The sequence below is a fragment of the Helianthus annuus genome, chromosome 1 (assembly GCF_002127325.2).
Source record: "Helianthus annuus cultivar XRQ/B chromosome 1, HanXRQr2.0-SUNRISE, whole genome shotgun sequence".
Classification (NCBI taxonomy): domain Eukaryota; kingdom Viridiplantae; phylum Streptophyta; class Magnoliopsida; order Asterales; family Asteraceae; genus Helianthus; species Helianthus annuus.
The window spans coordinates 81,804,961-81,831,033 of NC_035433.2; the positions used below are offsets into that span (position 1 = coordinate 81,804,961).

At 36.2% G+C, this 26,073-nt stretch overlaps 1 protein-coding gene and 1 long non-coding RNA gene across 2 annotated transcripts; both read left to right on the forward strand.

Annotated features, from left to right (window-relative positions):
* The first annotated feature begins 568 nt into the window (after positions 1 to 568).
* On the forward strand, positions 569 to 6,551 carry LOC110870347 (MLO-like protein 1). Its single transcript, XM_022119536.2, has 14 exons — positions 569 to 943; positions 1,125 to 1,182; positions 2,101 to 2,312; positions 2,485 to 2,601; positions 2,693 to 2,753; positions 3,061 to 3,161; positions 3,282 to 3,356; positions 4,075 to 4,163; positions 4,387 to 4,436; positions 4,700 to 4,740; positions 4,865 to 5,074; positions 5,161 to 5,228; positions 5,410 to 5,470; positions 5,997 to 6,551. Exons 1-14 carry the CDS (start codon positions 818 to 820, stop codon positions 6,213 to 6,215), a joined length of 1,488 nt encoding a protein of 495 aa, XP_021975228.1. The 5' UTR covers positions 569 to 817; the 3' UTR covers positions 6,216 to 6,551.
* Positions 6,552 to 9,980: 3,429 nt separating this feature from the next.
* On the forward strand, positions 9,981 to 10,683 carry LOC118480958. The gene is made up of 2 exons (XR_004864258.1): positions 9,981 to 10,479; positions 10,566 to 10,683. It is a non-coding gene; the product is annotated as an uncharacterized LOC118480958 (long non-coding RNA).
* The last annotated feature ends 15,390 nt before the right edge of the window (positions 10,684 to 26,073 follow it).

Sequence of the window (26,073 nt, forward strand, 5' to 3'; positions counted from 1 at the left end):
GTAATTAACGAGTGGTTGTATGTAAAACGCGTATGCATAAAGTACGAATTTTATTACGATCAAAGTTTCGGATTACAAAGTTAGAAATGAATACGAATATAAGTTTCTAAAAGTAGAAGTACACTTTCTAAATAAGGAAAGTACAGAAATGTGAAGCGTTACAACAATTCCATAAGAAAATCCATTCCACAACTCTAATTGCCATAGTCGACAACTGGCGATTGCCTAGTTGATTATTACTTATCGATTGCCGATTGCCACAATTTGACTGGTAATAACGATTAGAAGGGTATTTGAGTTATTATTTTTACATACTTAAAAAGGTTAAAGGTTGGGTATTTGAGTTAAATCACTTGATTTACCACTATGAGCTTCACTAGCAAAGGTTTAAACAAATGTGTGCTAAACAAGTTTAAAAAGTTATTGTATTATTTAAAAAGTTTATTGTATTATTATTATTCTAACTAAAAAGACAAGGGTCTAGTCAATTGATACAACAAAGATTCAAAAAATATATGAACAAAATAAAAAACCATAAATTAGCAATCAATGTCCGAAACCTTGGATAGTGATTGTTTTCACACCTCCCCTTCACATATTCACGCGTTCTAGAGCCTCCCAACATTTCAGTTTCCACCTCCCTATATACTCTACTCTCTTCATCTACCACCACACCACACCCACCTTATAAAGTAGCAAAACCCCTAAATTAGCCCTACATCTTGCATACCCATCAAGACTTACTTACTGATAACGATGTCTTTGTAAGAAAGATCGATTTTTTAACCTTACCCAGATCGTAATTTTGGGTGTTTTCATGGCGGGTGGTGAAGGTGAAGGTACTTCTTTAGAGTTTACACCCACATGGGTTGTGGCTGCCGTTTGTACTGTTATTGTTGGGATCTCTCTTGCTGTTGAACGCCTGCTTCATTATACTGGAAAGGTTTGTTTGATTATGTTTTTTTTTTTTTGATTTGGGATTTTGTTGATTTGATGAGGGTTTGATGGGTTGATTGTTTGGTGGTGTAAAGTAAATTTTTTTATTTTTATTTTATTTTTTTCTATTTTACTTTTTAATTTAATATTTTTGTTGTTGTTGTTGATGAACATTTTTTTGTGTGCAGAAATTGAAGAAGGCTGGTCAAAAGCCACTCTTTGAAGCCTTGCAAAAGATTAAAGAGGGTATATTCTTGTGTTTTTTTTTTTTCACTTTTTATCATGTTTTGTGTGGTTGATAGGAGAAATCTTGTCTACTAAATTTGGAGGATGTATAAGCGGGATTTGATTTATTTTTTTTTAATTTAATTGTGAGATTTGGAATGGAATATATATACTAAATTTAGAGTACAATCACAGCATATATTCCTAAGTTAGAATGGGATTTGACTTTCAGGTCAAAATATGCTAATTTTGGACTACAAAAGTTCAAACTTATAGGGATATGAGGCTGATTCTTTTCAAGTAATGTTTGAAAGACATATACATCAAGTGCTATGTTAGAACAATGTTAGTACTAAATGAGTAATAATCTTTATACGGTTCAAATTTTTTAAAAATAACAAGTTGAACCTGAAAAAAGTGATCCAACTTTTTTAACTATCTCATCTGGTTCTATTCTAACAATTCATATAAAGTTCGTAATCGTTATACATCATCATACTCAGTAAATCCCACCAATAGCAAAGCAAAGGTAGGGTCTGAGGAGAGTAAGATGTAGACAACCTTACCTCTACCCCGTCGGAATAGAGAGGCTGTTTCCAGTGAGACCCCAGCTCGATAGTAGTTTTGCATCAAGCCTTGGATATAAGGCACATAACACTCAGCAATCGGGACAAAGACCGATTAGTGCATGTACCCTTTTGTCTTTCAGCTATCAACGCCACCACATGATGCATGATTAACCGTCCTCAGCTTTTAACGTTATTTTCACGAAATTAGTAAAATAACGTTAAAATTAGTGCACTTTCACTTTTGCCCCCCGATGGCCCACACATATATACATTATACGCGCATACCGCAAGTGGGGCGTGTTCGTAATCGTTATACAAAAAATATTATGTTTGTAGTTGTGAAGTTGATCATTCTTTATTTTGTATGCAGAGTTGATGCTTTTGGGATTTATTTCTCTTTTATTAACTGTTTTCCAATCAAGAATTGTCAAGATTTGTGTAAAGGAGAGTATAACGGAACACCTTCTTCCATGCTCACTGCATGATAAAGAAGAGGCGTTAAACCCTAAACCCGAGGGTACTTCTCATGTTCGTCATTTACTCGCAGAAGAAGCAGTGGCTGTCGGCTATTGTGCTGCGAAGGTAACAGCATTGGATTATTTGTATAAATGTTTGTTTGATCTTTGTTAGTAGTCATTTTCTCGAAGTTCACTTGAGCTTTTATTTAAATTTGTAATAGTGTTTTGTTAAAGAATTTATGTGATGCATGAACGTTAATTAAATGCTTAATTCGTATATATGTTATGTTATACAGGGAAAGGTCCCACTTCTATCTCTTGAGGCTTTGCATCATCTACACATATTTATTTTCGTTCTAGCCGTCGTGCACGTGACGTTTTCTGTCCTCACCGTTGTATTTGGAGGCGCTAAGGTTTGTAAAAAAGTCACATAACTGTATTCTTTTTTTCACTTATCATGATTATCTGTTCTGTTTTATCATCGATATTATTGTCGTGTTCTAGATACGGCAATGGAAGCATTGGGAAGAATCTATCACAAAAGATAACTTTGATCACTCACAAGGTAAGGGTTAATAAGAGTCAACCTTTGTATAATTTTATTTTCTTAGATTTAGGACGTTTTTTTAATAATTTACACAAAATAATACTTTCTCATGATATTTTATAAAATTTAAAGTGTTTGACTTGGCACATGGTTTTAAGCAAAATGTTTGATTATTCTTGAAGTTTTCTAAAATATATATTTGTGGAAAAAAATCAGTATATTTTTTGATGATGAAATCTAAGAAGAATTTTATCTAAGCGGAATTCTTTTATATTTTGTGTAATTTCTTACCTTTTTAATTATTTTTTATTGATGAAATGTGCAGTTTTTATTAAGTCGTCGAAATTCACAAATGTAAAAGAGCATGACTTTATTAGGAACCGTTTTGTTGGTATTGGCAAAGGCTCAGCGATTCGAGGCTGGATAGTAAGTTACTATCATACATTGATTTATATATTTACGGGTGTATGTGTATATGTATGTATATATATGTGCGCGTGTGTATGATAATATATTGTTGACTTTTGTTTTTTATGAACATTACAGCATTCCTTCTGCAAGCAATTCTATGGATCTGTCACAAAGACAGATTATGTAGCACTGCGTTTGGGATTTATTACGGTAAGCATCATCCAAGACTCGTGTGTGTGTGTATATATAGAAGAATATTCATTTGATCAACCCACTTGAGTTGAGAAAACCCAAATAAACCCTATGTAACATTTTTATTTTTTGCTAAAAAAACAGGGAATGTAACATAAATGTACTTGAACATTTTTATGAAAAAAAATGAAAAAAACGCCTACTATTTTTTTTTAAATGTTCAAAATTTGTATGTTACATTTTTTTGGACATATATATTATGTAATGTGAAATTTTTAACATTTAAAAAAAACTACTCGGTGTTTTTTTGGTTTTCTTTTATAAAAATGTTCAAATATATGTATGTTACATTTCCTATTTTTTTAGAAAAAAATAAAAATGTTACATGGGTTTTTTACAAAGGTTTCTTGAGTTTACACAACTCAAGTGGGTTTTCGTTCTAGCCTTCCCCTATATATATATATATATATATATATATACATACATGGGCGTAGCATAGTGGGGGCGGGAGGGGGCGTCCGACCCCCCAAACTTTTTTCTCAGTTGTGGAGAGTATGTACTTTTCATATAGAAATTTTTGGGTATACACGTTTTTGACCCCCCGGTTTTATAGAAATTTTTGGGTATGTACATTTTCGACCCCCCGGTCGGGAATCTCAAGCTTCGCCACTGTATATATATAATTTTGTGAAGCTCATTTATCTTGTTTTGTTAACCATTTGTTACTCTTTTATAGACCCATTGCAAGGCAAACCCGAAGTTCAATTTTCACAAATACATGATACGTGCTCTGGAAGATGATTTTAAAAAAGTGGTTGGAATCAGGCAAGTGATATGTTTATGATTTTTTCCCGGAAGAACAATTTGCTTTTTGATTTTAGATTTACATCTTTATACTTTCCAAATATTTAGTAGATTCTTTCATCTCTTTACATCTAAAATTTTATAGTATATTTTTTTTATACTGTTAATTATATTCATCAAAATTAAAAATTTACTACCCCATATAACATGAAACTAAAGTTTTATTTTGTTTTTTTGTTTGCAGCTGGTATCTGTGGGTCTTCGTTGTCATATTCTTGTTGCTGAACGTTAATGGTACGCAATCGCTTTAACGAAATAGGGTCAAATGGGTTGAACAAAAATTACAAAAAGAGCTTAAAAAGAAACTGGTCGAACCATTAAAAGTCAAGTGTATTATTAATGCATAAGATCTCTCTAATCAATATAATAAATAAATAACTAATTTGCTACCTCTAGCATACCGTCATGATTTTTACGACGGTAGATCATATCACAAAATGAATAATCAGCGTTATTTTATACAAGCGGTGAAAAGATTTTTTTTGGATATTTTGCAGGCTGGCATACATATTTTTGGATAGCTTTCGTTCCGTTCATCGTAAGTGCATTAACACGCTTACCATTGGCCAATTACTAGCTATAATATCTTGTTTTACATTTACATAACACTATTCTCCTTTAAATTAACTCATTAGTTTTTTTTTTTTTTTTAAATTTACTAGCTTCTACTTGCCGTGGGAACAAAGCTAGAGCACATAATAATTCAGTTAGCTCATGAGGTTGCTGAGAAACATATAGCCATAGAAGGCGATTTAGTTGTGCAACCATCGGATGATCATTTTTGGTTTCACCGCCCCAAAATTGTGCTTTTTCTCATACATTTCATCCTCTTTCAAAATGCATTTGAGATCGCATTCTTCTTCTGGATTTGGGTATGTTTCTTGTCTTTATAAGCATACAAAAATATTCAGAAATTAATATTGAATTATTGGCATCACACTATTTATTTCTAATATAGGTTCAATATGGCTTTGACTCGTGCATAATGGGACAAGTGCGCTATATTATCCCTCGGCTCATTATTGGGTAAGTTATAAATCGTGTGAACTTTTTTGGTATTAATATGCACATTGGTCCTGGGCCTGACCCGGAAAAGTCAACAAATCGGACTTTGGGCTCACTTGTTTTTTTTCAAGTAATATTGTTGTCTTACAGAATAACAAGGAATGTAGTTGTAATTCTGTTTTTTGTGCTACTTTGTTTTCAGGGTGTTTATTCAGGTTCTGTGCAGTTACAGCACTCTACCACTTTACGCCCTTGTGACACAGGTATATCATTTCAAGATCCTTTATATATATATATGTGTGTGTGTGTATGTGTATGTGTGTGTGTGTATATATATAGGAGAACGTATATATAGTAAATTCTATGTTAGAGACTAAACCCACTAAACTCTATGTAACTTATGTAACACATGCTTGTAACACCTGTGTATCACCTACTGTATCACCTACGTAACACCTGAGTAACATACGTTACATCCGAGCTATCATATGATGTTACACATGTTACGTTAAACAGTTTAATTATTTTTTTTTTAACAAAAAACGTGTGTTAAAAAAACTGTTTTGTCTATTTATAGTTTTTTTTTTATAAAAAGCCGCTTGAAAATATGCATATCGCATGCCCTAAATTTTTTTATAAACGAAACGATTTTTTTAAGTTGAGTTTAGTGGGTTTAGTATACACACTCTCTCTCTATATATATATATATCTCTGTGTGTGTGTGTCTGTGAGTGTGTGTGTATATATTTTCTAAATAAACACCTGATTTGTTTTATGACCAAATTCTAGATGGGGACCAATTTCAAGAAAGCAATATTTGAAGACCATATACAGGCCAAAGTTGTGGGCTGGGCTCTAAATGTCAAGAAAAAGATGGCCAATAACGGTGGGACCAATGGCTCGAGCCATGATGGTTCAACTGCCACCACTTCTGCCACTACTGCTGCTGCCACATCTGCTTTTAAGACCATTCAACTTGGTAAAATTAATCAGAGCCAGCAGTCGTGAGCTTGCGGCGGTTCATATTGATGCATATGTTAATATACTACGGTAGTAGCTGAAGAAGAAGTCCAATCTTGAACCTCGTTTTGCTATGGTGCGATGATAGTAATCGTGATATAACAAGTTTTTGTTTGGATGAGCAAAATGGTTTTGAATTTGTAACTATTGGAGGTTTTATTGGTGATATTTGAAGTAAATGCTTGGTTGGTAAATCAATTTTTGCTTTAGATTGTGTTTTGTTATGATTGAAGTCACTTTTAAAAATACATAGAAAATGACATGACTGAGTTCTGTAAATGGGTGGTTCTGATTTGGGGATATGATAGGCTCAATTTAATATTTTAGACTTTTTTTTTGTGAGTTGATCTTGATTTGACACTTTACATTAATCTCTTATGCTATCACACATCTAGTGATGAATATAAAACCGGTTTTTTTAGAACCGAACTGGTTTGGAATTGTAATCACACGAACCTGTTGGGTTCAATTTCCAAACCGGTGGTTCCACACTAGTTTCACCACTCCAGACAAAAAAACCAATCCAAAACCGATAATTGGTGAAAAGCAGTTTGGAAACCGACCTGAAAAAAGCCGGTTCAAAATCAGCAAGAAAAACCGGTCTAGTTATTTGGTTTTATCGAGTTTCTTTTTTCTTTTTTTTTTTTTATAAAAAACCGCTAATTTTATTCTAAAATAGTTCAAAAGCTATAAAAAAATACTTGTATTTTATGTTTTTTTTTAACTTTCGTCGTCAAAACAGTTAAAAAGTGCGCGCAAGAATTGGTCTGTGAACCGAAACCGGCGTTTCAAACCGTTCTAAAGACCGACCAAACCGGAGAGGAATTGAACTAGTTTGACCAATAACCAGTCAATCTAGAAAAGACCAAAATGTTCATCCCTATACACACCTCCACATGTTTATGTCTAAATTTCTTATAAGAGTTTGGTTGGTAGTTTTTCTTTTTGCAAGTCTTGTTAGTTCTGATGGTGGGTCAAGAAGTGAGTTAGTTGGTTTATTTATTTGTATTCATCTTTTGTTAGTATATGTCAAGGTTTTCATAACCAGACCAGACCTACCAGTTTGACTTGGCAGGTTTGGACCGTTTATCTTTTGGCCGGCTAATTTTTGTGGTAGTCTTGACAAAAGGGTCACTGGAGATAAAGTTTGATCACAAACTTGCACATGTCTAAATTAATAGGTAGTGTTCGTTTCACGGAATTGAATGGAATTTTGATGGAATTGAATGTTGATTTCACTTCTTATTTTGTTGGTTTCAAACAAGAAAATGAATTTTAATTGAACAACATAAGGAAGTGAATCTACATTTCAATTTCGTCCAAATTTCATTCCATTTTGCAAAACAAACACATGTAAATTACAAATCAAATATCAATTTCTGCACGAATTTCCATTCCAGTTTTATTACAATCCATGAAACACGAGCACTATTGTACTTCAATTGTTTGGCTAGTGGGTCAAGTGGTGGGGAGTTTATTTTAAAGGCTCATTGGTCCTTGTAGTGGGTCAAGTAGTGAATGAGTGGTTATGTCTTTGTAATTCCCCATTTTAATAAAAGGCCTTTTAAATACATTAGTGACTCTTAGAAATTACAATTTAAAAACTTTTACTTATAACTAAATATTGAAAGATTAATAACCCTATCTTCAAAACATTTGTCTAATAAACATTTACAAACATATATTATCTTTGATGAATAAGCATTTAGAATATCACACTCGTGCATTTAGAATATCACACTCTTCCGTAGTGGGGCGCTAAGATGGGGGATATGTGCACGATGGCGCCCCATAGCGCCTGCCACACCATTACAGGTGGCGCTATGGGTGCAATTTTGGTGGAAGGCGTGATTATGTTCGCAGCGTGAGGAAGATGAATTCTCTGCACATTGTTTCCCCTCCTCACACACATCTATACATATAATAAAAGAAACCAATTAACGGACACGTGTCGATACGAGAGACATCTATTTTTTAGTTTTCTTGCCATATATTTATGTTTATTTTTATCTTAAAAATTACAAGTTTTAAAATAATTTATCAAGTTATCCCATATTTTAAATCGACGCTTATCTATAACGATATATCTATATTTATATTTATTTCTAATATAATCTTTATACTTATCTTTAGTTTATTATTTTGCCAGTAAATTGCACAAAACGTCCTTTATGTTTCCTCAAACTTGCAGGTTTCAGCCTTAATGTTTAAAACTTGCTAAAAACATCCTTTAAGTTTATTTTTGTTATTGGTTTAATCCTTTACGACTAACCAAGTTAAGTATCTCAGTTTGTTTCCCTCACATGCCTAACATGTGAGGATCCCACTATCGTTTGATGACCGACATCAACTGACTCGCAAAATGGAATGGGGATGTGGTGCAAACGCAACTGCCTGAAACCCAAGCAAAATTGCCTCTGTTTTCACCGGAGATGTAGTCCAAACACAATTGAATCTCTTAAATTTATGGGGCCATTCACATGGAGCAAGCCCCTTTTCATTCTGAGCTATCAACATCCACTCGGAGGAGAGATCCAGCCCGCGTTTCGCTGACTAAATGCCAAACAAGCCATATTTGCAAGTTGATAGCCTCATGTTAGTTCTGAATGTGAATTCAAATTGAAAAGTGTATATCATTTTTTGTAATTGTTTTCGTCTTTAGTTTTGATTACTTGATTGAGATTATATGTATTAAGTAGGGAAGAATAAAAACTAATATTTAGGTACAAAGCAATGGGTCATGAATGGGGAAAGAAGAAATAAGTGGACTTAATGGACTTTTGTAGTACACAAGTTTATAATCTAATAATAGAAAAATAAAAAAGACAAAGTAAAATGTTCTAATATGTAAATAGTATATCAAAGTTCTTTTTACCAAAAACGTATTTTGACGACTGTGTGTGTTAACTGATTACATTATATTTATTCAAGCCGTGTAGTACACGTGCTTATTATATAAAAATACTTTTAATCAACCTGTGTAATACCGGGGTTCTAACCTAGTATATATATACATACATACATATGTATGTATGTATAATTGAAGGTTATATAACCCCCTTACCACTACATCCTCTTGTGATATAAAGCCCCATAAAACCCTTCTTTTACGCATTTCACCACTTGTCGCATAACACTCCCAAAATAACCTTAAAGCATGCATAGTTGATTAGTTGTCTATCAATTGTTAGGTCAGTGTGCCTAGCAGTGATTAATTTCTTTGTATTCCCTTTTGTTAGTGTATCCCTAAAAAAAGGCCTTGAATGTTTCAATATTATGGCGTGAATGAATTATGAACAGAGCCAAACTATCTCCCTAAATCCCATAAATATGGGTGTTCTTTGGGTTTTTTAATCGGGTTTCAGATTTTTCGGGTTTTCAAAACTAAATATTTAACTCGATAACCGAATCATTCTAGGTCCGGGTTAGATCGGATTTCGGGTTAGAAAGTGAACTCGTTTAACAGAAAAGTACAGCCTTTTAAAATTTTAAATTATCAATATTAGTTATTAGCGAACATTATAAAAATGATTTTGTAAAACAACGATATGTCACTAAGAATGGAGGATATTGAAGATATGGAATCTACTATCTATGTTGTTATTTAAAACTTTTAGAAGGGTAAATTACTTTTTGAGTCCCTGTATTTTATGGGTTTTAACTAGTTGAGTCCAAAAGTAAAAAGTTTAACGACCTGAGTCCCCATAAGCATTTTCTTTAACCATTTGAGTCCAAATTTCTAACCCAGTTAGAATTTTGTTGTTAAGTTTAGTTAAATGACCAAATTACCCCTATAAAACAAATAAAACACAGACCCCCTTTTTCCTCTATTCTTCTTCTCCTTCAAGGTTAGAAAACCCTACTTCTCAAATTCTTCTCTCTGCAATCTTATATCCTCCATACACACACCTGCTGCCATCACTCTCGTTCTCTCCCGCTGGCGCCGGTTAACTGGCAAGCCGACACCCAAACCCTCACCTTCATATACCACCTACCCCCCCCCCCCTCGATCTTTGTTACTCCAACACACACCCACCACTCACCTTCTTCCTATATCTATAACAACCACACCACCCCCAATGAATTCCCGACGGCGGAGGTAGACGGAGAGACGGAGAGAAAGATCGAGATGAGAGGGGAAAATAAGAGAAACGAGATGCGGAGCCGGCGAGCGCCGTTTTCCGGCGACGAATCCGCCGTCGGCAGCGGAGCATTGATGGCGGCGGTGATGTTCTGATCCGACGAGTTTCCGGTAAGACATTTGATTTTGTTCCCCGATTCTTTTCAATGAAGATGATGGTGAATAATGTTGTTATTGATATTTATGACGGGTGGAAGATGATTGGTGGTGGTGGTGGCCACTGTTGTTATTGAATTGTCGATCTCTGAAAAATGGGCACTGTGAATAATGGCCATCTTCTTTACAACTTTTCAAGGACCATGTCTCCTGTTTATTGCTTTCCAAAAAAATTCGGTGGTGGGGCTACGGCGGTTGCCGCCGGAGTAGGTTAACTTTCGATCTGCAACATGCAACAGAGATTGAAGTTGTAGGTGTTGTGGGTGATGAAAAGGGGATTTAATTAGGTTAAAGAGAGAGATTGAAATGGGGATTGAAGATCAAGGAAGTGTGAAATGGGGATTGAAACTCGGATTTAATTAGGTTATAAAAAGAAAGAAAGAGAAATATTTTTTTATTTTTTAATTATAAGGGTGTTTTGGTCATTTAACAATAGTTAACCAAAAAATTCTAACAGTGTTAGAAATTTGGACTCAAATGGTTAAAGAAAATACTTATGGGGACTCAGGTCGTTAAACTTTTTGCTTTTGGACTCAACTAGTTAAAACCAATAAAATACAGGGACTCAAAAAGTAATTTACCCCTTTTAGAAATTAAAGATATGCATAGACTTTATGATTTAAAATTTTTAGAAGAGGGTGATGTAAGATTTTTAGAAAATTGGTTGTATCATTGAATAGGAAAAGATTATTAAATCATTTTAGAAGATACGACTATATCTAGAAAATATGCTAACTGTCTAAAAACCGAACAAACTGGATAGGAATTCAACCAGTTTGACCAATAACCAGTGAATCTAGAAAAGACTAAAATGTTCATCCCTATACACACCTCCGCATGTTTAGTTGGTAGTTTTTCTTTTTGCAAGTCTTGTTAGTTCTGATGGTGGATCAAGAAGTGAGTTAGTGGGTTTATTTATTTGTATTCATCTTTTGTTAGTATATGTCAAGGTTTTCATAATCAGACCGGACGTACCAGTTTGACTTGGTAGGTTTGGACCGCTTATCTTTTGGCCGACCAATTTTTGTGGTAGTCTTGTCAAAAGGGTCACTGGAGATAAAGTTTGATCACAAACTTGCACATGTCTAAATTAAGCGGTAGTGTTTGTTTCTCAGAATTGAACGGAATCTTGATGGAATTGGAATTTTGATTTCACACATTATTTTGTTGGTTTCAACAAGAAAATGAATTGGAATTAAACAACATAAAATAGAGAATCTACATTTCAATTTCATCCAAATTTCATTCGAGTTTGCAAAACAAACACACATGAATTATAAATCAAATATCAATTTCTGTACAAATTTCCATTCCAGTTTCATTACATGAAACAAACACTATTTTCTTTCAATTGTTAGGCTAGTGGGTCAAGTAATGGGGAGTTTATTTTAGGGCTCATTGGTCCTTGTAGTGGGTAGTAATGAATGAGTGGTTATGTCTTTGTAATTCCCCTTTATAATAAAAAGACCTTTTAATTAGGGTTGAAAATAGGTAACATGTAGGTAACCTACTAAGACACGATAACAGAAAGGTACACCATGTGATTTTTTACGTTTTTAAAAATAATCAAAATTTGAAAGTTAGGATCCATTATTTCTCCTTCTAGGTGCATAAAATATACATATGTCTTATTGACATTGGATGTAAAGTAGTTAAACAAATCGTATTCATGTTTAAAATTTTTGTTGTTCGCGTTATCAGATAACTGTTAAACCTGCTAAGACACGATTTGTCAGCCATACTTTTAATTTTAAATACATTAGTGACTCTTCAAAAAATACAATTTAAAAACTTTTACAAATAATAAATATTGAAAAATTAATAACCCTATCTTCTTTTTTTTTGAACGGCAAATTTGGATCACTGACGGACCACTGGAGTATCATCGTCCCACCAGCGGAACCACCCGATCATATCCATCTCCACTAGGCATAATGCCTATACACCAATTCAGGAGGAAACCAAATAAATATGGGAAAAACCCTCTTGTGGGAATCGAACCCAGAACCTTTTTGGTTCCAAAGTCTTGTCCCACCCCAAGATGCCACTAGGCTGTCCTCATCACATAACCAAGGGATGCCTCGAACCTTACTGGCGAAACACATACTAAAACGTAACGCTGATGAGTTTGTAAGTTAAAACCTTTCAAAACATTTGTCTAATAAACATTTACAAACATATATTATCGTTGATTTCTTTTAAATCTAATTAGATTGTCATTAATACTTGTCAAGTTATATAAATCACAGAAAGTTGATGGGCAACAAGTTGCACCCTGCACATGTTTAAACCATGCGTAATTGATTAGTTGTCTTTCAATTGTTAGGTCAGTGGGCCTAGTAGTGGGAAATTTTAAGTTTCACTAGTCCTAGTAGTGATTGATTTCTTTGTATTCCCTTTCGTTAGTGTATCCCTATAAAAAGGCCTTGAATGTTCCAATGTTATGGCGTGAATGAATTAGTCAAACTATCTCCCTAAATCCCATTTCCATAAATAGGGTGTTCTTCGGGTCTTTTAATTGGATTTCGGGTTTTTCGGGTTTTCAAAACTAAATATTTAACTCGATAACTGAACCATTCTAGGTTCGGGTTAAATGGTTCAGGTAACGGGCCGGGTTAGATCGAATTTCGGGTTAGAAAATGAACTCGTTTAACAGAAAAGTACAACTTTTTAAATTTTAAATTATCAATATTAGTTATTAGCGAACATTATAAAAATGATTTTGTAAAGCAACTCTTGTATGTCGCTAAGAATGGAGGATATTGAAGATATGGAATTTACTATCTATGTTATTTAAAACTTTTAAAAATTAGAGACATGTATGGACTTCGTGATTTAAAATTTTTAGAAGAAGGTGATGTAAGATTTTTAGAAGATATGATTGGATGCATCATGGAATAGGAAAAAAATTATTAAGTCATTTTAGAAGATACGACTATAACTAGAAAATATGCTAATTGTTTTAAAGCGATTTCGGGTTAAACCAATTATCCATTATTCAACCCGTTAACCAATCTATAGAACTATATTTGGGTTCGGGTTTATAGTTATTCGATTACAAGTTCTTCAGGTTTCGTCTACTTCGGGTTTGATTAACTTCAGTTTCGGGTTTCGGTTAAAAAGGACAAACCTTACCCATAAATAGTCCCGTTTTTTTCCGTCCCTTATTTCCTAATAATGGTACTATCATGTTTCTGATTATTTACAAGTGATCATAATGTTTTCCAACACTCTGAATCCTGGTACGTATTTAGGTTTACACATTAGTTACACTATCTTCTGTTGGCCCATGCTTTCAATCACGAACATATAAAACCAAATACAAACAATACGTCTCATGCTCTATTATTATTAACTCAACTCGATAAATAAAGCTGAATACATAACCCTGTATTTATACTAAACTCATTCTAATCCTAACCTAACTCAAACTCTATTTAAATAATTAAATAAACTAATTAGATAAACCTATCTAATAAACAGATAATTCAATTTAATTTTAAATAAATAACCAAACTATATTTATCTGAATTCACTTGATTATCCTTAACCCATATTAACTTAATGGATAATCCACCAAATCAGAATTATCTCTTCATTCACCCCCTTAATTCTGATTTGGACCCGCTTCACATCCGGTCTTGTCCGAAAATTTGATCGCAATTCACACATGTTGTGATTAAGTCCGAGTCGAATGATCAAACTACACAAGTTGATCCTCTGTTCTTCGACTATGAACTCTTCCTTGACGTATGGCATAAACTGTTTGTGGTAGCCACTGGTTTCTATAACGGTAGAAACTATCCACAAAATATCAACTTATGTGTAACTCATCTTGTCGGATTCGATTACTCCTTAATCGAATTACAAGATTTAACACCATCCTGATTACGCGCACGGATCTTGTCGGATTCGAACACCCCTTTATCGAATTACAAGATTTTGTGCCTCCTTTGATTTCTTGGCCCTGATCTTGTCGGATCCGATCACATCTTCATCGGATATACGATTGCCACACCTATTTTGATCACTTAAACGGAGTGATTTCTCTTCTGATCACTTTAACGGAGTGATTAATCTTCTTTGGTTTCGACGAGATTGGCTGCTTCCACACAAGCTAAAACGGTCTCGTTTTCTTTTACTAATCTACATCGGAATTAGCTCGGATCCGATTCGTTTCTTCTTCACTGGGCCAGATCTTCATTCATTTGATCTTCTCCTTGTCTTCACACGAATTTTCAATTCGGCTATTAACGGATTCAATCTTCTCCTTGATCAAATTATAGCTTCGCATGGATACAACCCAACTGGTTATGGATTCGCCACTGAACCGTTGTTGCTCCGCCTTTCATCGCCCTAAACATCATAATAATTAACCAACTATAACGAAAACCTACTCGAGGTTTTTTTTTTTTTTTTTTTTTTTTTCTAGCCGCCAAACCAACTCATGTATAACAGCTCTCTAGTAATCTACATGCATTCACCCTTGCCAACAGGCCCATGCAAGTACCTTCTTTTAATTTTTGATCCATCAACATCATGACCACCTGTTCCAAAGGTTACTGACATCAATATGTTTGCTCCTCTTCTTCTTCGTGCCAAATTATTTCCACATATTGCATAATTCCTCTTTTGGAATTCGATTCCACTCTCAGCCCACTTTCTTTGGTTAGACCACATGAAATCTAATTTAATGTAACTTCACCGACTTAAACTTTTCAATGTATAACTTGCTTACCAATTTCAAGATCTCCACCAAAATAAAATTTCCAAACAATGCATAAAGTCAAACTTGCCATTCTGCCAACTCTTATTTATTTGCCTAAATCAAATCGCTGGAATAGTTATGAAACATAACAACCAACTTTTTAGTAGCCTCTTCCATCTTTGCTCTAGCCAACTTTTTTTACTCTTTCCTTCTTTTCTTTTTTCTACTATGATAATCAAACACTATAAGTAGACGGATAAACTTACTCGGGAATCCTTTTATTCATCTCCATCACCCCTGGTCGAGTTCGGCTTAATAAATCTTCAACGTGTGATTGATCGTTGCTTCGGCTTGTCTTCTTCGGCTTTTGACCAAGCTCTGATGTTGGCCCAGGCTTCCAATCACGAACATATAAAACCAAATACAAACGATACGTCTCATGCTCAATTATTATTAAAATCAACTCGATAAATGAAACTGAATACATAACCCTGTATTTATACTAAACTCATTCTAATCCTAACCTAACTCAAACTCTATTTAAATAATTAAATAAACTAATTAGATAAACCTATCTAATAAACAGATAATTCAATTTAATTTTAAATAAATAACCAAACTATATTTATCTTGAATTCACTTAAATTATCCTTAACCCATATTAACTTTATGGATAATCCACCAAATCAGAATTATCTCTTCATCTTCAATGCTAAATGCGTCCTTAGACGCCCTTAGCTGTCACATCATCTGCCACATAATATCCTTACAAATATTCTTACCCTTCTTAATTTTCACCTCATCACATATCCATTACACACAATATTTAAATAAAACATTTATTTTTTTTACTTTGGGTCCACCTCATCGCATGAACCGAGGCAAACCCATGCCCTTGTACAAGGGCATCTCCCCTAAGGGCATTTTAGGATAGATGAACTCCAATGGTAAAGATCTTCAAGAGTTTGATCATCAAATAATGGCGGATCTAGAAACAAAATTAAGGGGTATCCCAATTTCTTTTATCATACATTCATAGAGTAAATTGTCATTTTAGTCCCTGAGGTTTGACAAAAAATGCCACTTTAGTCCAAATAGTTTTTCCCCTGCCATTTTAGTTCAAATAGTTTTTTTCTGCCATTTTAGTCCCTGACTATTGTCATTTATTGCCATTTTCATCCACCGCCACCACCTCCCACCATTCACCCCATCACAACCTTTATCATCGCCCCACCTGCCTGCACCGTCACCAGCCACCCACCCCACCACCATCACCACCACCACCGCCCGCTTTTCCGTCACCCACGTCATCAACCAACACCATCGCCATCATCGTAAACCAGCAACCACTGCCATCATCTTCACTGTAAATCGGCACACCGCCATTCCCACACCATCGAACCTGCAAAAAACATGTTGATGGACCCAAATGCTCCTAAGTTAACTGGTTTTCTTGAATGGAGTGAGTGGGTTGGATGAATATGACAAAAAATGATAAAAGTCAGAGACTAAAATGACAGAAATAAAAACTATTTAGACTAAAATGATAGGACAAAATTATTTGAACTAAAGTGACATTTTAGGTTAAACTTTAGGTACTAATGACAATTTACTCTACATTCATACAATATAATAAATGTTATTATTTACTAAATAACAAAATAAAATTATAATCTATAGATGATGTGTATAGTATAATAATAAAAAAAATCTTAATTGGTTTATTAGTTTGTAAAGTTAACAAACAAATCATTAGGGTGCAGTGGGCAGCAAAGTGGGTTTGCCGAGCGGAAACATCGTCGCCGACCCCCTTTACTGATCGGCGAAGTTTGATGAGCGGGAAAGCTTTACCGATGCGGGGAAGTTTTTTGTGAGAGATGATTGGCAGCTTTTGATTTATATGTTTTTTTTCAAATAATAGTTTACCTAATCCAAGTGTCTTACAATTGTCAACACTTTTTCAGTATATTTAAAATCTTAAGGTTGAATGATATGACATACTCTCATTGATTAATTTTGAAGTTTACCATTTTTCAAGTGTTTAACCACTCTTATACCCTTGTAAAATAAATTTATTAAGGAAAGAAAACAAATCATAAAATTATATATTTGCTTTGACTATTGCAATATGATGTCAGAAATCTTTACTTGCTGTACCATTAAAATTTCCAAAAGATTAATATGATTTAAAAAGTAAAAAGCTGGTCACCATCTTTACTTACTTTGTTAACTACATTACATAGCTCCTCGATGGAAAAAAAAATCCACCATGATGCTATTCAACCTCCGATTTCTTTATCTTTCACTTTTACCGTTCTTGGTGGTTCCGCGGATTTGTTCAGAAGTATCCAATAAATAAAACGAAGAAGAAGAAAATTACACTTCGCCAAGAAAGTTGAGGGGTATCCCGGGATACCCTGGAATCGTCACTGTCTCCAAAGGCCCGTTGGAGATAGTCTTACACAACGGAATCTTAAAAATAATAAAAATATAGGTGTTACTGCCTCTATAAAACATTACAATTTAACAACTTTTACATATTCAAATACTTACAACTAGTTGTATGATCTATATGCAATCCATACAATATCATGTGCACCACTAGTACACTACACCATGCACATTTACTACACATTTTTTTTGAATGTTGCTTTTAAATTTTTTTTTTTTTTTTTTTTTTTGACAATAAATTGACATCATTATATCATCCCACACGAAAAAGGGCAATTACAAAGCAATGGCAGGTAGTCGGGCAACAAGTTGCGCCGCCACCCCCTTTTGAATAGAAAAACCAATGCTACTAAATACAAAGTTTGAAACCTTTAGCGCCGAAGAATTACTATTAACGACTTTTTGAACCCGGTTCAAAAGTCGCACAGCGTCAGGAGCGAGACCACCAAAGGTATCAAACGCAAACGGGACAAACACATGTTGATTCTCCAGGCAGGCTTTCTCATGTTTTGCCACTTTGCTCGCCTCTGCCTTGAGCACCGCTTGCCCTACGACAAAGCCCTTGTCCTTGAGCCCAACAAGGGGGGAGACTCCAGTTAAATCTACACAAGCGTGTTTCCCCCCTTCCCATCCAAACACAAGGATGTCCGCCGGGCGTAAAGTGGACCTCCCCTCTAAGGGGTCAGTCAGGAAATTTACTGGAGCCTCCTTTTTGGCAGAGATCCCGGCCCGCTTAAGAACATCACATAACACATCTCTCACCAAATCATGCCGATATTTAAACCCTGGTAGCTCTTTACAGTGGATCGCGTGCTCGCCGAAAGAATCCAAACACGCTTTGCGGCATACCGGACATGGCTCGTCAACTGGGAACAAAGGAATCATCAGTCGGTATCTAAGGATAGCACTTCTCAATGTTAGCAACCGTCCATGTCATACATTTTAAAATTCCTTTTTTTTTGCATTTTTCGCATTTTTTGCTAGTGTTAAATTCTACTGCATAAAGTCCACAATGAAGTGATACAAGAAACTTCAATGGTTGCAAGTGATACAAGAAACTTCAAATCTGAATTTAAAAGTTTGTGCACATAAGTACTAACACAATAATTATATAAAATGACAAGGAAAATTAAGCTCAGTGTAGGTCCCTTTTCTCGGAGGATCGAGAACAACCTAAACCTTGTTATACTAACCCACTAGCGAGTGCGGAATCCAAGCTAGTAGGCAAACCGGGATGAAGCAAGAACAAACACAAGAACACACAAAGTTCACCGATTAACACCACTGTATTAATACGTATGAAGGTTTACGGTTACAAGCACAATGTTTACAATCTGTTTGCAAACTCTCTAAAGTGTGTGTGTGTGTGTGTTTTTCAGCAGAGTTTCTCTAACTCTCTATGTGTGCATCTCTCTAACACTAACACACTGCATGAGTATATATACCCATACACAGCAGGTCCTTTCCGAAGGATCCGATAGATGGTCCGAAGGATCATCTATCGATGACAACAAGCTCGAATGATCAACATGTACCTCGAAGGATCATCCTTCGAGGACTAATGGTCGAACCATATCTTTCGAGCACCTCGAAGGATCAACAGTATCCTTCGAGGCTATCCTTCGAGACAGACACTTATCTTTCTAACTGTTTGACCAAGTCAATCCGGAGGATGGTTGACTTAGTCAACTTACAGACTTAGGACATCGTTTACATACAGACCGAATACAGACAAAGTACAGACACAAGTGCACCAACAAACTCCCCCTTGGCTGTAGCTTTGTCTTTATCTTGTCTTGATCTTCTATAGATGTAGACCCGTCTTGAACATTGACGGTCTTTGGTCTTCGAGTTCCCAAAACTCTGATGTCCTTTCAAGTCTTCATGGTCGGAGGATCTTCAAAGTCTTCACGTCTTGAAAGCAGAGAGTGTATCAACAAACTACCCGTACCGTGTAGGAAGTGTGTTGACAAACTCCCCCTTAACATAAGCTCCCCCTTGAGTTATGCTCGTGAATGGACTTTATCTTTATGAAGTGAGATCCTTGTGGTGTTGATGATGGTCAGCGGCTACTCGATCATCTTCATCTTTTGAGCGCCTTCTCGTCGTGTCTTCATTCCAAAGCTTGTCATCGACCATGTTCTCCTAGCCTTTAGAATCTGCACATGCAAGAAATCTAAACGCGTAATGAGAACAACTGCTTGGAATATAGTATAAACAAATGACACACGAATGACCATGTCACAATCAAACACCGTCCGACAGTTTGAAAGTTTAATAAATTTGTCAATTTAAGTCTTTAACTTTCAAAACATGCAAATTTCGACCGTTTATGAAGATTTAGTCAATTCGGTTTTCGTTCAGGTTTCAGGCAACGAAGACTTGAGCTCCAACATCGTACGATCGAAAATAAAACAGAAATAAAATCTTTTTGGCTTTTATAAAGTTTATATTAAAACAAGCCTAAAATCTTTTTGGTATTTTTGAAATTAAAAGGAAACAATTTTAATATCCTTTGAGTGTTATCAAACGACATCACCGCTAATGTCGTGCTGATATGCACCAAACGACGAAACTGTTTAAAAGAAAAACAATAAAAGTTAAGCAGTAAATAAATATATACAGACATTCTTTTTGCGAGTTTCGAGGGTAAGAGAATCATATCAGTGTACGGTCATGCCAAAACACTCTTGTTGTTCAGTTAGTTAACATTAAAATAAGCATCCTATAACAATTATCGGTATTGTTGTCCACTTAAGCTCAACTTATCAGATGTAATCATGGCGAGGGGATACGTTAAGGTATGATTTATACTTACCGACCGGTGTTCATCCACATCACGACACATTCCCGTATCAAGGTATGCACGAGTGTTCATCTTACCGGTGAGTATACCGATTATCATCTGTTTGACCGTATAAAATGTGAGATACTCACTTATTTTGAATTGAAAACAAGCCCTATGTGATATAATCACTTATTGATGAGGAACTTGATTTTCGTATGCATGAGGGCACAGGTGCAAGTCCGTGAACAGGTCAGTACTTCCGTACAGCAGAGAGACGAACTTGGCACCCGGATAAATGTGATATTTTTATCACTTATTTGTTTTGGACATGTGATTGTTTATCACTTATTGAGGTCGAATGCAGTATGTAATATGTACACGTATGTATAGTATCATGGAAGATCTAGACTTGCGTCCCCGTTATTATTTTTCGGTAAAAGATACAACCATGATACCCAGATGATAAGCAGCATAAAGACCGAATATCTCAGAACCTCGGCAATCTATCAAACGAAATTTCGGTACTAAGACCATATGCCAATGAGTGGTTCCCACCTGATCTTCAGTCGATTAAGATTTATATCACCCTGCACACTTTAAAATGATTGTGAGCCTACCGATACATCTTATATAGAGCTGCTTATCGTTTTGCATTTAAGGTTTAAAGAGATTTGGATAGACCACTGATGTACTATCATTTTCTCTTTTGCTCTCCAGGAAACTCATTTTTGATTTTCTATTGTTTTTGTGTTTTTGAAATTTTTCGATGTTTTTGGATTTTCAGATTTTTGGATTTACTCCCCCTAAAATCAATAAACTAAGATAAATTTAAAAACACACAAAGATATTTACAAAAATGATTTTCCGATGTTGGTTTACTCTTGCTTGACCTTAATGCCATTTACCAATAATAAGAAGTCAAATCTAGATTTGTCAAAAGCTTTGGTAAATAAGTCGGCACGTTGGTCATCGGTGTGGACCTTAACAACATCGATTAGCCTTTTCTCAAAGCAATCACGTATGAAGTGATATTTGATTTCGATGTGTTTGGTCTTTGAATGCTGCACAGGATTTTTAGTGATATCTAAAGCAGCAGAATTATCAACGTAAATAGGAGTAGTTAGGAATTCAAAACCGTAGTCCCGCAATTGTTGTTGGATCCAAAGAACTTGTGAGCAACAACTTGAGGCAGCAATGTATTCAGCTTCGCATGTTGATGTAGCGACACACGTCTGCTTCTTGCACTGCCATGTGACTAGGCGATTTCCTAAAAACTGACATCCAGCCGTTGTGGATTTGCCGTCGATTTTACATCCGCCAAAATCAGAATCACTGAATGCGACTAAGTCAAAGTTATTATCCCTAGGATACCACAGACCGGTGTCGGGGTAAGCCTTCAAATAACGAAAAATCCTTTTGACAGCTGCAAGATGTGAGGCCTTCGGGTTAACTTGATATCTGGCAAGTAGGCACGTTGGGTACATTATATCTGGCCTTGATGCTGTGAGATACATAAGGGATCCGATCATCGCGCGATAGTATGAAGGGCTAACAGGTTCACCCTTCAAGTCAGGAGTTATTCCGTGATTAGTTGGCAGTGGGGTACCAATGGGCGTTGCATCGGACATCTGGAACCGGCTCAAGATGTCTCCAACATATTTAGTCTGATGGATGAATATCCCAGACTCCGTTTGTTGCACTTGTAGGCCCAAAAAGAAATTCATTTCCCCCATAGCACTCATCTCGAACTTATCCTGCATGATGCGCTCGAAATTCCTACACAAAACATCATTAGTAGAACCAAAAATAATGTCATCAACGTATACCTGTACCAGAAGAAGATCTCCATCTTGTTCTTTGATGAAGAGAGTACAATCGATAAGACCTCTTCGAAAACCGTTCTCCAGCAGATATGTAGATAAGGTTGCATACCAAGCTCGTGGCGCTTGATGAAGACCATAGAGAGCTTTGTTGAGCAACCAAACCCGATCGGGATGAACAGGATCTTCAAAACCTGGAGGCTGTTCGACATACACCTCTTCTTCAACCACACCGTGTAAAAATGCACTTTTGACGTCCATCTGGTAAACTTTGAATCCTTTGAATGAGGCATAAGCCAGAAAGATCCGAATAGCTTCCAGACGTGCAACTGGTGCATAAACTTCGTTGTAGTCGATCCCTTCAATCTGACGAAAACCTTGAACGACTAAACGAGCTTTGTTCCGAATAACCACTCCACGGTCGTCTTTCTTGCATTTGAAGACCCATCGAGTGCCAATCTTCTTGTAGTTCTCAGGCTTTTCAACAAGCTTCCAAACACCCAGCTTGTGAAATTGCTGTAATTCTTCCTGCATGGCTTCAACCCAAGCACTATCTTTCAATGCTTCTTTCCACGACTTTGGTTCTTCTTGTGACACGTAACACGCGAAGGACCAGTCATTTTGTTGACCAGATTCTCTTATAGCTGAATACAAACCAGCATTCCGGTTGTTTCTCAGCTGATTACGCGTCTGCACACCGCGATGGACATCTCCTATGATATTCTGCTGGGGATGGGTATCGTGAATCCTCATTTCAGGATTATCCGGTACACGAGCATTGATACCCAAATTATTCAAATTAAGATCAACAACCAGCTCCACACCTGGAATGTGGGTAGAGGTGGATGCATTCCCTTCAGCAGTATCTATATTCTGCGTATGAGGTGTATCTACAGAAGCACCTTGAACAGGAGCAGCTGGAGCTGAAGATCCTTCAGCTGCATCATGATATTCATCATCTTCAGAAGAGTCATTATAATCAGCAGCATCTTCATAAACCTCATTTTGAACCATATTGTTGACTGACGAAGAAGCTTGAGGGTCAACAACAATAGGTCTAACCAAAGGCGAGACAGCAGCGTTGTCACTTTCCAACAACATCCGAGCCGCTGCTGATTCTTCGTCAAAGGTTGGCAGATTGAAGGAGTCAAATAGCCCATCATAATCGAACATCCACGGATCACCCGGAGCCCTAACAGGACTCGTGTACCTTTGAACCCTAACTTCGCTCCATAGCTCAATCTTTTTGGTAGCTAGATTCCAAACACGAAAATTCGGAGTAGCATATCCAAGGAAGAAACCCTCGATAGCTCTTGCACCAAACTTTCCATCTGGCTCAATCATAGTACACGGAGCACCAAACGGTTCAAGGTAAGAAAGATCCGATTTCCTTTTCTGAAGGAGTTCGAAACAAGTCTTGCCATGTCTCTTTACTGTAAGAACTCTGTTTAACGTGTAGCATGCAGCCGATACAGCCTCTCCCCAGAATTGAATAGGGAGTTCCGACTCTACTAACATTGTTCTTGCAGTTTCTATAATCGTCCGATTCTTCCTCTCAGCGACACCATTTTGTTGTGGAGTATAACGAGAGCTGTACTCATGAAGAATGCCTTTAGAAGTACAAAACTCATCCATAACTTGATTCTTGAATTCAGTTCCATTGTCGCTTCGGATCCTTTTCACTTTCAACGTATAGAGATTTTCTAACATTGTAAGAAGATCCTTGAGGATGCCAGGAGTTTCACTCTTGTGTGCCATAAAGGATACCCAAGAAAATCTAGAGTAGTCATCAGTAACTACTAAACAATAGGCATCACCAAACGTTGTCTTGTGCTTCATAGGTCCAAATAGGTCCATATGAAGACGTTCGAGAGGCATGCTGACAGTGTTGATTTTCTTCAAAGGGTGAGACTTCTTTGTTTGCTTCCCTTTTTGGCACGAGACACAGATATCTTGTAGATGAAAACTTCTCACAGGCACTCCATTCACAAGATTATTTTTCACCAAATGGTTCATCTTTCTCAAGTGAATGTGTCCCATTCTTCTGTGCCAAGATATAGACTCCTTTTCTATGGCTTTTGAGACAAAGCAAGTGACTTGTGCAGATGTAGTAATCGCTTGGCTCATGTCGAGAATATAAAGATCATTAACTCTCGGAGCCGATAAGAGAATCCATTCTTGTGGAATTTTGAATCCAGGTTTCAGCACATAGCAGCCAGCATCATCAAAAATCACTGAGAACTTTTTATCGCAGATTTGCGACACACTGAGAAGATTGTGATCAATTTGCTTCACATAATTGATCTTATCAAAGCACACGATACCATTGGAGATACTTCCTTCTCCAGTGATGTACCCACCTTTATCACCCGCAAAGGCAACATACCCTCCTCTAATATTTCTCACGTCATACAGGAGCCGTAAGTCGCCAGTCATGTGCCTGGATGCTCCACTATCAACAATCCAATGACTATTAATAGTTCCTCCTAGAACATCCTGCACATGTCATTCGAACACATTAGTTGAGGATGGGGACCCAAGCCTTAGTGGTCTTGGGTCATCCCTGAGCATCTCGAATAATGAGCTCGATTTGCTGATGGTTTTCAAACACATTTACTCCCCCTGAACTAGCACCCCTTTTAGGTCTCCTAGCTTGTTTTTGTTTACCAGATTGTGTATTATGTACAGTTTCTGATTTTAAAGGTTGTGACAAACTAGGTTTCCTTTTAACTGTTTTGACTTCAGATTTCAAAGCCTTTTCAACAGTTTTAATGTTATGACGTCGTTGTTTTGTTTCTTGTTCCTTAACAGTTCGTTTATCATGTTTTGGAGGAACAGGACGACGTTGTGGGTGAGACTGTTCAGATGGGGCTCGCTCAACGAAATTTGGTTTGGGCAAGTTGGTGCAATCCTTAATGATGTGCCCAACCTTCCCACATTTGAAACAAGTTCTCCTTTCAACAAACTTAGGAGAGCTTGATCGACTGACAGATGTTGAACCTGTAGAACCTGAGGTACTTGCTCGTTCATCACACCCATTTGTATGTTGGGTGTAATTGTTATCACTGTTACGTTTCAAAATTTTGACTTGTTGCACAAAATCATTGTTTGATTTGTTTTCAAAAGTCTCAATTTTATCAGTACCTTTTGATGCTACAAATTTAACATCTTTTCCTTTCTTCATGTAACGAGCTCCTTTTGATTCAACTTTAGCCTTTGGCTTTGGAGCTCGTTGAGGTTGTTTACCCTTAGAAGCAGTAGGTTGTCGAGTGGTTGGAGATTTTTGATTACCAAACTGTTTCCTAATCTCAGCCTTAGGAATTGGATCACATTGTGTTACCACAATTCCCGGAAGTGTTTTTCCCAAAAATTTGTTTGTATTGTCTTCAAAGACTTTGTCAATCAAAGATTTATTTACATTTTTAATTGGAAAAACATGATCTGAGTAGATTTTATTATCTCCAACCAAAGTGTACAACACATTACTGCTTTTAACAGTAGACACACCTGTTTTATCAACTTTGACAGGATCAATCACTTGCTCCTTAACAGATGGAACATCAGGAGTATCAGGATCACAAAGGATGTGATTCTCTGGTGGAATGACTACTCCTTTCATCTTGCTAAGTGATTTATCCTGATCACCTACATCCAATTCCGGTTCATCATCCGATGACTCACAGTCCTCGATGATTGGAGGACTTTGTTTCACGGATGTTGAAGCTTCCTGTTGCTTTGTGGATGTATTTTCAGAATTCTCCGGTTTGAACCCTAGGCCAGTA